The sequence below is a fragment of the Asterias amurensis genome, chromosome 11 (assembly GCF_032118995.1).
Source record: "Asterias amurensis chromosome 11, ASM3211899v1".
Classification (NCBI taxonomy): Eukaryota; Metazoa; Echinodermata; class Asteroidea; order Forcipulatida; family Asteriidae; genus Asterias; species Asterias amurensis.
The window spans coordinates 14,928,097-14,941,990 of record NC_092658.1 but is presented as its reverse complement, the minus strand read 5'-3'; the positions used below and the strand labels follow the sequence as shown (position 1 = coordinate 14,941,990).

Here is a 13,894-nt window from a genome sequence, read left to right as displayed (position 1 = left end):
AGCTGATCAGCTGATTTTCCCGTTCTTAGTTTCTCAGCTGTGCCATTGACAATTGAAAAACACAGCACAGAGTATTGCTGTGTCTGGCACTTTCCTCTTTGCTTTGACAATCTGCAGCTGCGTGCCTGAACATTGATTCCATGACAAAAATAGTTTTTAGAGAAATGACTAAAACAGTTTGTGTTCAATGTTTGGATACATTGTTGTCCTGAAGGTTTAATGAGGGAAAAAGACCGAGGCTTGATGGAGAGTTCTAACAGACTCCGGCTTTAAGTTGCGGGAATGAGATTTTTCAGCCTTTCGTGTGATTTTAGACTTTTTAAAAGTCTACCTGGTAATAAAAAATGCTGTACTAATCTCCAAATTAAATAAGACATGGTCTTTGATCTACTTCTCTAGCACTGAGGATACTGTTCACAAAAGCTCCTTGGAGTCCAGAACTCCAAAGGGTGATCAAAAGGTTGAAATGCCATCATTTCAATGTATCCCCTAAGATTTGAATCCCAGTGTCAGACTTGGTGGCAATGACTCTCACCCCTGAAGTTGGCATGGTGTGCACTATGCTCTAGCTGTTGATTGATACCCATCCTTACAGACTGTGAAGGGGGTAACCCTGTTTCAGCCCCAGGAGTAGGTGGCAACATAACCCTGGTTGCAGTTGATTTGGGTTGATCATCCTCCATGGGTTAATAGCCCAAATCAGTAATGTGAAGCCCTCACCTTGAAGTGGCCGTCAGACCTTGATGATATTAGTCAATATATCTCATAATAAATTAAATAACAATAATAATATATGATACAGTGAACCTGTACAGTTTACCTGGAGGAGGCTATATTCCCCAAAGCGGTCAACAAAGACAGTCCTGCACGGGTAGCTTGGGACTCTTTAAATGACTGACATGATGTAAAAAACATCATTCAAAAAACTCACACCGCAAAAAGCTTACACCTCAAACACGGAAACATATAACTTAGGTGTTTTGCAAACCACGATCAAACTTTAACAACCGAGTCTATGCGGCAAACACAGCAAAACTAACAAAAATTTGAGGGTATTTTGCATTCATAACCAATTTGTTTTGGTTGAATTGACCATTGGTTAATCACTGGCCAATGACCGAAACAATTAGGCCCACAATGTATAGACCTTTATCTCGCTGTCACCATCTTGGTCATGTTCCCTGTTGCCACTGTAACGAATGCTAACATTCATTGGGTAAACATGGCACCAGACTACCATTTTGTCCAGCCTCAGTTTGGTTACAATGAGTTGGAATGGAGTAAAATCAAAATTGGCCACACCATGGTAAAGGTCTATTGTTTACGGCCACGAAAACGCTTCCCGAGTCAACCATTCCTACAATGCACTACGTAAATGATGTCTGGTGGGCAATTGGTAAGGCGAATTGTAGCACACGATTCCCATGTAGAATGAAGGACTGTTTACATGTTGGAGTCGTAGAAGTCAGTCAACGACTTTATTGCCGATGCCAGCCCTTCTTGTAACATGCAAGGCTTCTGTTTGAGGAGGCCTATTAAATATCCTAAACCCCCTCCTAATGAGTAGGGAGTCATTAGGATGGTAAACAACGGGCAATTACAAACGTCAACATGTCAGTTACAAAAATACTCAGGAAGTCTCACAACTAATTAGCTGCTTCCTGGGTTTTTTGGTGCCCTTGCACATTTGAAAACCTGGCACCACTTCATCAAAGCTGCTTCTAATTCCGTGATGAAAACACATATTAAGGTCTTGCTGTGCCTGGCATTGCCCCTGAATTACTGATACATGTTATTTTCTGATTACGAGTAATGGTTGAATTATTGTGCGGACTGATTTAACGTATCTCTCACTGAAACTCATGATACTTTTTTTCCAAATGTAAGCTTTGAGATTAAAGGGACCTGTGCCTTGGATCGGACAGTTTGGTCTTTGAAAAGTATTTTAACTGTTTGTCATAAAATGCATATGGTTGGAAAGATGTTTTAAAAGTAGAATATAATGATCCATATATTCCACTTTTGAAACATCTTTCCAACTGTATGTATTTTATAACAATGATTTTCAATTGCTTTTCATAGACCAACTCGCCCGATCCAAGGCAACGTGTCCGTTTAAACAAACTGTAATTTGTAGTTTTTCTGATAATCAACCAGGATTTATTCCAATTTCTTTTAACATGTTTTTGTTTTGTTACCCTTTTCTCCGATTCTGCTATTCTACAGGCGTGGGTGTCTGAGATTCACGAGTATGCTAATGATGATGTCGTGGTGATGTTGCTCGGCAACAAGTCGGACATGACATCAGAGAGACTCATCAAAAGGGAAGAGGCCGAGAAGTTAGCAAAGGTGGGAACTTTATATTTGGCCTCACAGTTTACAATGTACAAGGATTGAATGCAAAGCTGGGCTTGCATGTGTACATCTATGATTTCATCACAGAGTTATTTAAAGGCATGGATACCTTTGGTAATAGACCCTTCCCATGAAATATGTAAATTGCACATAGCGCTTGCGCACTAACGTTTTGGTTGGCAAAATGAGGGAACATCGCTCTGTTTTGTACACGGTTAATGGGTGCGTGATGCAGACGCGATTGCACGTCTGCTTAGTGCACAACTCTATGGTGTTTGCCAACCAACAGGGTCTGTACGCATGCGTGAATGTAATTAGCATGTTTTATAGGAAGGGTCCATTGTCAAAGACCAGTGTTCTCACTTGGTGTAATCCAACATTGCATGTGAAAATTTGGACTAAAACTAGTCAAGGAAGTTGGAAGAGAACAATGACAGAAAAGACACTCTTGTTGCACAAATTTGTGTGCTTTCAGATGGCTAAACAATTTTTTTTAAAAGACTTTCTCAAAAAACTATGTTACTTCAGAGGGAGCCGTTTCTCACAGTGTTTTATACTATCAACAGCTCTCCATTGCTCGTCACCAAGTAAGGTTTTATGCTAACATTTATATTGAATAATTGCCGGTACCAATAGTGTCCAGTGCCTTTAATAGACATTCATAGAGGGCATACAAAACCACAACAGACCAAGGCCCAACAAGAAGCGATTTTGGCCAGTAAGAAAATGGCAGTCACCCATTTTATAACATGCAAAAAAAAAACATTTTGTAAATGAACATCGGTATGTACATTGTAATGTACCCGTGGGGATTCGTGCTCAGCATGGTCTTCAAGTGGGACAGGTGTGTGTAATTATGAGTGCTCCGTCTAGCTTTGTGCCCATTCCTGCCCACAAAGCTTCCTTCCTTCATCTTTCAAGTAGCAAACAAGGTGTTTTTTTTTTTTTGGGGGGGGGGGGGCGTGGGGTGGGCGAATACAGCTGGGGGGATTGCACCTGTTCTATCTCTTCACCTAGGATGAGGAATATTTATCCTGAGAGCATCCAACAATCTCCCTCAGTAGCCATCTTATAAACTTCATAGACATTCATAGAGTACGTAGAAAACCATTCGACAAGAAGCTTTTGTGACATCCTCCTTCATCCGAGCAAACAACAAAATGTAATCAATACATTTAAATAAATGTGGTGAGGTTGGCGTAGAGGTATCTTTCTTCACCTTCCACCTCTAGGACCCGGTTTGAATCACTCGGGCACTATGTGGGTTGGGTTGTCAGTCCCTACCTGACTGCGTGGGTTTTCCCTAGAAACATTCTCGGGGGTTTTCCTCCCACATCTAAAATTGAAACTGCGTTCTTTATCCTCTCTCCATTGGGGTTCTTGGCTGGTACAGTGATTAAGTTTGCTTCTCTGAGAGTCCTTGGCTTAACAACCAGAATAAATTAATTTTAAGACACTGGACACAAGTGGTAATTTTCAAAGACCAGTCTTCTCAATTTCTGTATCTCATATGCATATATGCCTAACATAACAAACTTGTGAAAATTTGAGCTTAACTGGTCATCGAAGTTGCAAGATAATTATGAAAGAAAACACACCCTTGTCACACCAAGTTGTGTGCTTTCAGATGCTTGATTTCAAGACCTTAAAATCTTATTCTGAGGTCTCGAAATCAAATTCATGGAAAATTACTTCTTTCTCGAAAACATTGTTACTTCAGGGGGAGCCGTTTCTCACAATATTATACTATCAAACCCTCCCCATTACTCGTTACCAAGTAGGTTTTATGGTAAAAATTATTTTGAGTAATTACCAATAGTGTCCACTGCCTTTAAATGAAATGAGAGAAATAATTATTTGTGTTGTTTTATGTTTCTACAGGACAATGGTATTCCTTACATGGAGACGAGTGCAAAGACAGGGCTGAACGTGGACCTTGCATTTATGGCTGTTGCTAAGTAAGTTTCGATCATTTTTACTGCCCCTCCAAAACCTGGCGCTCAGACAAAATCTGGCGGGGCTTGATTAAGACACTAGCCCGGCGTGCAAACACTAGTCAAGATTGGTGGGGGCTAAGTAAAATGTGCTTCTAGGTAGTCCAATGGGCTTATCAGAAGTTAGTAACTTGCACAGGGTACCTGTATTAACTTACTGTAACAGGCTAGTCAAAATTTGATTGGGCTAGTCAAACATACAGCTGACTAGTCTGCTAAATGGAAGAAAGGACATCCATGTTTGCTTGTTTGCAACTCATTTTTACATGTTATCAAGAGATAATACAGGATTGCAGAAAGCTGCACCAGAAAGGTACTCAGCAAACCCTGATACAACAAGATATTATTGCGATTTATATTTGTTAGAATAATGTCTATTGGTATAACGATGTGCTTAGTCACAAATTACCACTTAAATTATCCTTCTTCAGACAGAAGTCCTACAATTAGACCACTGAGCCTGCCGGAAGGTCAAATTCTGCAGTTGGCACCGCAATGATTTTAATAGATGTTAATTTGCATCAGGAGCAGAGAATATTATTTGTTTAACAGATATTTAATTTGCATTGGGGATAAAGAATTTTTTTTACCCGTACATGTACACCGATGTGTGTAAGCACTCTATACGCAGTACTTAACGTTCACAGTCATGTTACTTGGGTGGGATTCAAACCTATGACCTTTGCCATTCTAGAGCAGTGTCTTACTACTAGACTACCGAGATTGCGTGATAGCAGAGGCACTTTGAATCCTTTTGAGAGGGGAAGGCCATTTTCATTTTGCAAAGGGTACTCAATTTTGAAAATCTTAAGTCTTTAGGAAACACTTCAAGAGGCACCAAGCCTAGGGCCAAATTTCATGTCTTTGCTTACCTGCGCTTACGATCACCATGATCACCTTCCGCTACAAAGCTGCCCTCTAACCATAAAGTGTTTTTTGTGTTCTTGTCATTTTAGAGATTTGAAGATGAAGAAGACGAGACGTCCCAACGAGCCCCGATTCAACGTTAGAGACTTTGTGGATCAGCAGAAGCAGACACCATCTGGTTGTTGCTTCTAATAAAGCATCATGCCGCCCACTCATGACTCCACCCCCTCTTTCCGTACTGCCTCCAAGCTGACTTGGAGTGAACTCATGTGCAGTAATTAATAATGGCTGAGCCACTCCAGAGAAAGCATCAAAAACTGATGGTCGGTTTGACGACGTCTTCTAGAGTGGGGAGGCAGGAGGAGCATCGAGAAGGGACACATCCCTAAGAAAGAAAAATAGTGACACCTGTTGACAGAACATTGATTACTCGGGAGATGAACTGGCTAGCTTTGCAGCTTGAAGCCACCTCTCTGTATTATGTGAATAAAGCTCTGCGAAGGCGTGCCAGTATAAAGCTTCTAGTAGAGTTGTCGGATCAACGATATCGTTGTTATCGGAGTTGGAATTTTTTAAGTCAACGGCTTCATACACAAAGTTAAATACAGTAGGAATACATCAGTCCATTTAATAAACTCATCTTTGTACATTTGATTTTGTACATAGCCAGATTGTATTATTCAATTCTTTTTTCAAAAGACTGTCAACTCTGTGACTCCCCTATTTGTTGGTGTCAGGCCTGGATTGAATCACAGCGTCTCTGGCTCAAATAATATATCAGTGAAATCATTTGGCTCTAATGAAGCCGTTGTAAAACAAAATTGGCTCCAACTTCACAATTGGCGGCTACAGATATGGCAGGATTTCCTTGATGTGCATTTAAGTAAAGGACACCCTTAGCAACAGTACGGGTAGCTGTAGTCGCCACAGATGATCTGGCCTCATTCAGCAAGTAAGGGCCACTAAGTAAGTGATTATTTAAATCAGGTGTTTTGGGGTCAAAATCGCAGGGGGATATGTTGGTTCGGTGGTAAGAAATGAGCATTCAGTATAGTGTTGAGCAAAATGCTACACACAGCATTTCAGTTGCTACACCAAAATCAGCAGTTGCTACTTAATGATAGCATTCATTGTACACCAAACATGCTCAGTCTAAATATTTTGTGCTGCAGAATTGAAGGATGCATCCTGTGTCGGTCAAAAGTAACTTTGAGAGTTACTTGTCATTACACTGCACAGGAGTAAGGATGTGTCATGAGCTTAGATGAGTTTTGTGGTATCAATTGCTGATCTGTCACATCCTGAACATTAAATAATAATAATAGTGGCCTCTTATAGAGCGCTCAGGTCCGTCAGGCATAACGCTCATGGCGCTATACAAGCAAAATCTATACAAATACAAAAGAAAGTACAAACACATCTTCTTTTGAAAAACAAAACAACTTCACTAGCACATGTTACTGAAGATGGAACCCTTAAGATCCTTTACACTGTTTGGGAAACATGTAGAGCTTGACGGTCACAATTTCAACATCTGGAAATCAAAGGGCGTGTCTCCTTTGCACACAAGAGCGATCTTTAAATGAAAACAAAATGAAAATATGGCATAGTTGTATATGAGCTTTGTAAAGTAGGCTTCCTTGGAATGTAGCTGGCTTTATTTAAAGGCATTATACAGGATTGGTAGAACTGACAAAATTACAATGATAGAAATAGCATTGTTAATAGTCTGATAGATAAAACAAGGAAGGTAGTGGTAGCACTTAAAGACTATTAACTAATTATATAAAAAAACTGTGTGAGCTTTCGTTGCAACAGCTAGCTCATCAGATGCAATAAGGGGGGAAAAGCCAAGTGCAAGCTGAAATAGTCGCAAACAGTGTTCATGTTTTATGTGATCAACCATGTACATGACATGACAAACCTTGTGAAACATTGGGCTTATAATCAGTTATGTGAGTTACAAGAAAATAGTGCAAATCCATGCAAAGTTTCCAGCAGTTGCGTTTTTTGAGGATTTCGGGTACAGTTTTCTCAAATATGAGTTAATTTCAGACAAAAATTGTTCTATTATGAACTTTATGATCAGTGAAGTTTTAGACTAAATGGTGTTTTTGATCCTTCCAACCCTGTATAATACCTTAAAGCAGTGCTTGAAACCAACAAAAGATTCAAAATGGTTTAATTTGAATGAAGGACTTCTTTATTACTTTCACAAAGATGAGTTTTTTTTTCAAACTGTGAAGAGTTGGTATTCTTTGTTATGGTTCAGTGGTTATACAAGTAGGTTTGTATAATCATATATTATTGTGTATGGTACATGTATATAAACAGCAGTTCATGTATTCAGAATTTGTAAAACAATACATGTAACTTCTTATTGTTCATAGGGATTTAATGGTGAATATATTGAAAGAGATGTTCCCACCTCTCATTAACTGTGACTTAAACTTGAGAACAGAATATGTGGCATGTTAGACAAACAACTACAGCTGTGGTTCTTGTTAAAAGTGCATGATATTGGAAGATGTTGGAATGCTATAAATGAACATTGGTGGCAGCAGACACTCTGTCCGGTAAATTTTCATTGTATATTTCAGAGCATAAGTATAATTACTTTTGAGAATGGATTTACTTGGTAAGTATGCTGCCACCTTGTGCCCTCCAAAACAATTATCCATAGCCGAGAATGTTTTCTATGTTCTGATAAAATCTTTCATCTGCATTTTCATTATTTTGCGGAAAATACAGAAACATTTGGTCCGCGGAAATAACGAAGTGCACAAGCCATTGATTGAGTGAAAGAAAGTCCATAGTTTTGTTGGTGAAGGTTTTTTAACTAAAGATAACTAAAGCCATATTCATATTATTAACGGCTACAGCTTCATCGTCACATGAACGTAGGAGCGTAGGAAACCCATAACAACACACTTATTAGCAACAGCCAAAGCTGTAGCCACAGTCGCCAATTTGAAAATGGCCTTACTACCAAGCCATGGCTCAACTCCTTCTTCAAAAGAGTAAAGTATTTAGATCCCATCTATTTTACTAGCGCTATACCCTATCTTCATGAAGAGAGCTTTAAAAAGTTACACTTGATCTGCCCTTTGGTAGAGAGATAAGAAATGGTCTTTGAAGCCCAATTCATGTTTATCAAAATTTATAGTTTCTTTGGGTTTTTGTTTTCAGATTTTGGTGTGGACATAGGGCCTTTATTTGGTAGAACTTGGGCAATTCATTTTTGAGAATTAATAGGTTTTTTGTTTAAAGATGACATCTTGCATGATTGTTGCTCATGTTTCTTTTCAAAGCCTCAACTTTGAAAGTACTTGGGAATCCTCTTTAACATGACGATATCATCACAATTATCTCGGTTGCACCATTTTTTGGAGTCATACAGCTGTCGCAATACAGCATTGACAACACTTACTTTAATTCTTACGTGCAACTCGACTCCCCTCTGACAAAGTCAACACAAATAAAACAAAATTGAGTTTTAGAAAATTTTGAGTGAAGAAAGACAAATTAACTAGAATGAGATTTGAATGTGTGGTTCAAAATGCCAGTGCTCCACCAACTGATCTATCTAATTTTGTCTGCCTATTTTGTCAGCATTTTTGGATACCTGTCAATTCATTCAACCTTAAACTGCTGGTTTAATATGGAGGGACCACACCCTTAGGAGGGATCACACCTTATTTTGAATTAAAATTTACCAAGTCAGTTTCACTCATGGTTTGTCACTTGGATCTTTTATATACAAATCTGATAATTTTGAAACTAAATTGATCGGTGCGAGAATGCCAGTACCTTTCCAGATAACTCCGTTTTATATTCCAACTCTCACTTTCAACATCTCGTTAAGAAGATTGCCCATTCAATAACAGTACTGTATATTTACATGAATATCTAATTTAAAAAAGAAATTAAGAAATACTTTTTGAAATGTATATGATTAATATATGAGTGTTTAAGATCATCCAATACAATGTAATTGTCAACCTATATTTTTAATGGTTTTAGAGATTGTTTCAAAACATCACACTGTTGTGATTTGAGGTACTAAACCTAATGGTCGTAGTTTATGAACACAGTACTGTGAATTTATGGAATAATTAATATATTTATTTTGGACAAGGCTGTTCAGAAGCTCTAATAAGTACTAAAAATTCATCGCATAAATGTAATCATTTAGTTGGAATTGTAAGGTTGCTAAATGTTTTTAGGCTACCTATTGGAGAGGAAGGGAAAATGACCACTTTAATTTGTTGAAGTACTCATTGTCCATTAGATCGAGTCTAGCATGTGTGTTCTTTTTCTTTCTGGTGAGTTTTATTGTTTGGTAGATATTGGTATACATATTTTAATTACCAGGTCAAATTTTATGTCCGATATTAGGGTATTTTTGTCTGTTTATAAAAATACTTTTTAGTTTATTCCTTCACCGGGCCAATTTTATGTATACTTTAAAAAAATGTTGAAACAAAAATAAACTGACTGTTAGAAATTAATTTTATGAAGCTACATGCATTCCCTTTGATCCATTGACCAATTAAAGCTGGGCCCAACAGTTATAAAGCTGACCAACAGAAAATACCTTTTAGCAAATATTTTTGCTAAGCAAAAAGATTAATGGGAACTAGTCACAACAATGTATATCCTTTATGGAGGTTCAGCTGTTGGCCTGTTTTCTGTTAAGCAATACTTGTCATTGCTTAGCAATTGTTTGTGTTTAGAGGATTTATTACAGTGGACTCATAGAGATGTACATGTAGTAATCAATAATTATTCACATAGTTCGTATAGTTTGAGGTGGACAGGGTACACGGGGGATGCTGTCTGATTGCTGAAGAATAAGTCTTGTGTTTAACATAACAAGGACTAAAATGTGAACTCAATCCACACTGTATGCATCATTCGTACTCATTAATGTGTGGCTCTGCTACAGAATACGTGCTGTTTGTGTGTATTTAAACTGCCCTTAGAAATTTGCATAAATTTGCATAACTTTGGTTAAGGAGTGAGTTCAAAGGTCACATATTTCAAAGGCAATGTGGCAGATAATGGGCAAGCAAAGAAATGTTCCTAATCTTGTGGAAAAACTATGAAACAATTTTTATTTTTATGAGGCATTCCAACAACCCAGACCAGTCTTGAAAATTATGTATAACTAATAATTTCAAGTTATGTTTTGCATGTTTTGGTAGAAGTTACTTACATTTTTTTTTGGTAGTCAATTTGGTGGTCACTTCATTTATAGTGTTGTTTGGTAGGGGTAATGGTAAAGTTTACATGTTTAGTGATAGTCAATTGTGCAATACAGAGGTACAAAAACAAACTGCTTTATTGATATTAAGCAATGCAATATACGCTGTTATTCTTAAACAATAATTGCATGAATACACAAATGATCTATTCTAAGTTAAAGGAACAGTAATTTCTGTATCCCCAATGCAAATTTAACATCTCTTATGTCGTTGCGGTACCTGCTGCCAAAACATAGGATTTGAACTGCTTCTAGCTACCTGGCAACCTTGGTAGTCTACTTGGTAAGACACTGCTCTAGAATTTTAAGGGTCATGGGTTCGAATCCCATCCAAGTAATATACCTGTGATATTTTTTCACAGGACTTGGGAAAGTTCTGTGTATACAGTGCTAACACACCAAAATTAATATTCTTCCTTCCCGATGCTAATTTAACATCTCTTATAAAACAGTAGTTTTGTTTTCAGGGGTAATGGGTATAACTTCAATTTTCGTATTTTACTCTCTGTATATCATCACCATTTTCACAAAGAGCCACAAAATGTCGTATCAGTGACTAATACAGGAAAATCTGTTTATCTCAATAAATGCATTGTGACTTTTCATGAACGACCACACATCCCAAAAGATGCATGTAATATACATTGCAACTGAAGAGCGTATGTTAGTCAAGTTCTTATATGCAAACTATAGTTACTGACCTGACATGTCGACCTTAGATTTGTGCTTGAAGGCTACAATGACAACTTAACACATAAACAATACTGGTATAACAGAAGTATACTTGATGAAGACTGTTTGAAATTATGAAAACAATTTTTTTTTTCACACCTATTTTTCTATGACTCTGCTGACCGGTTGAGCTCAAACTTTCACAGGCTTGTTAAGGTGGTTCACCTTAATTGTGGATACATGTCTTTGTCATTTAAACCATTTCACCATGACTGCTCTTGTTAATTGTTAAAGCAACTCTCACTAGACATTTCAGAGGAAAAATGTTTCAAAGTAAAGCAGAATGTATCCTTTATTGTAGACTTTATTTCACAATCATCCAGGAATGTTAATGTAATGTGTTTCAGTTAAGTTTCTTGGGAGTATTCTCAAGTCGGTATGACAGATTTATGAATTCACCTTGTTATTCTAGTGTGCAATTTCTTTAGCAAGCCTTTTGCTGTATCTACATGTAGTTGCTATTGTAAAACTGTATTCAAGTACGTCCTGTATATTTATGCCGAGACATATTTTTCTGTTTCCTCTCATAAATTGTAAATAATATTTCTATGACTGTCTGCAACCAGGATACTATTCAACCATTAAAACAAATGTTACCTGTGACTATGTAAATATGAGGGGTGTATAATGGAACAACAATCTACATTAGTTACTTGTAAAGTATGATTTGAAGAAGTTCTTGTCTAAAGTTACACCAGGCTTGCCATATAAGAAGATTTATTGTGCATGAATTGCTAACAGTTTTTATGCCATACAAATAACTGCAAAACTTATTCTTACAGATTTGTCATTCATACACCTTACTTTTATGCCCCAAATCTTCCATTCACCTGTTCACAATGAGACATTAAATAAATTTAATGCAGTGCTGCTGGAAGGAAAATTATTAAACTGAGGGACAAATGTAGAATAGACAGGGTTTTTTGTGGTGGAAATGTGGACTTTTTGGACACTAGGTGGCCGCACACCAGGTAATTCATTGTTCTAGGTAATGTGCACAGGCTCAGAACTACGCAATCAATGGAAACTGACATTGGTAAGTCTGCTGCCACCTAGCATTCCAAAGTCTCCCATTGACTAAATTACAACAATTCATAACAAAGAGAGTTGATAAACACATTTCCATTGTTTTTATGAGCCCAGAGTTTACTTTATATAAAGGTAAAGATTGAACAAGATGTGGGATCATACAAATAAATCAAGCCAAGAAAGCTTTCTGTAAGCTCATTTAAATGTTCCTTTTCAATTTTTGCAAGAACATGTCACTGGAATTACTATTAAATTGTTCAAAACAAAAAGCAAGATGTTTGTTGGGTTCACCTTTTTGTGAGGCCGATTCTCAGATTACTTATTGATGAAGTTTTTTTTCGATTTGTAAAATTTTGAAACATAAAGTTGTAAACGCTACTTTGATTTTGTTTGTCTGTATGTTACAAAATAAAGTTAGCCATGCCTGGTGATAGTACTTGTAACTTGTACTGGTTGCAGTCAATTAGTCTTTGTTACCATTGTTTGAGGCAGGAAACCATGTTAAACTCCATGTTAACTAGTTAAAGGCAGTGTACACTATTGGTAATTACTCAAAATAATTATTAGCATAAAACCTTACTTGGTAATGAGTAATGGGGAGAGGTTGGTACTATAAAAACATTGTGAGAAACGGCTCCCCCTGAAGTAGAGTACTTATCGAGAAAGAAGAACTTGAGGTCTCGAAATCAAGCATCTGAAAGCACACAACTTCGTGTGACAAGCATGTTTTTTCTTTCATTATTATCTCGCTTTGATGACCGATTGAGCTCAGATTTTCACAGGTTTGTTTTTTTATGCATATGTTGAGATACACGTAGTGAGAAGACTGGATTTTGACAATAACCAATAGTGTCCAGTGTCTTTAAAGTATAAGTTCTGTTATCTTTTGGAATCGGGAGTCAATACCTTGTCCGTTATGTCTTTATAGGCACAACAAATAAAATTAAGAGACTGCCTTTTTCAATTGGCCAATTTTACTTTTTAATCACAAAAACAATGTACTAAATTGCTGTCAGAGTCCTGTCATTAAAAATCAAGATGTGGCATTTAAACAAAAAATTTCCTATTCTTTTATTTCCTTTTATTTATGTCAACATCAGAGACAAAAACAAATCCCTTTTCTCGACACGACAAACATGAGCAGGTAACTAAAAGTTTACTAAAAGTAAACTAAAAGATTAGCAGGTAGCTAAAAGTTTACCTGCAACTGAAAAATCGGGTCATGCATTTTTAAGTAGACCAAAAGATATTGATTAATCCATGGTGGTACTAAATTCTACCTCCATGATTAATCGCACATGTGATAGCTTTTATTTATTAGAAAAACCTCCAGGCTCTATTCAGAGGCATTTACATGTGATCAATGCCTAGATTTTCCCTTTTTAACAGTGTGCTGTTGTTTTATCTCTTAGTTTTGAGATAAAATAACACCCTCCATGCTAGTATGTCACTGTGGGTTGTTCCAGGAGGTATTATGCAAATTAGTTTCTGAACTTGGAGGTTGCATTGTCACGTGTTACGAGAAACAAGTGCTGCACATTTTACTACACCTTCATAAACAATTTTCTGACAGTTGTTATTGTGGAATATTTTGTTGTTTTTTTTACTATTAATTCTTAGTATTTTTTAGTATTTGGGTAGGCCTAACTTC

The 13,894-nt window shown here is 37.1% G+C and overlaps 1 protein-coding gene across 1 annotated transcript in view; it reads left to right on the top strand.

The window, feature by feature from the left end:
* Positions 1 to 12,686, top strand: part of LOC139943916 (ras-related protein Rab-26-like) — a 54,063-nt gene extending 41,377 nt beyond the window's left edge. The window contains exons 5-7 of the mRNA XM_071940807.1: positions 2,227 to 2,349; positions 4,237 to 4,313; positions 5,306 to 12,686. Of these exons, the coding sequence (XP_071796908.1) occupies positions 2,227 to 2,349; positions 4,237 to 4,313; positions 5,306 to 5,408 (303 nt within the window). The 3' untranslated portion in view covers positions 5,409 to 12,686. The remainder of the gene's footprint in view (positions 1 to 2,226; positions 2,350 to 4,236; positions 4,314 to 5,305) is intronic.
* The last annotated feature ends 1,208 nt before the right edge of the window (positions 12,687 to 13,894 follow it).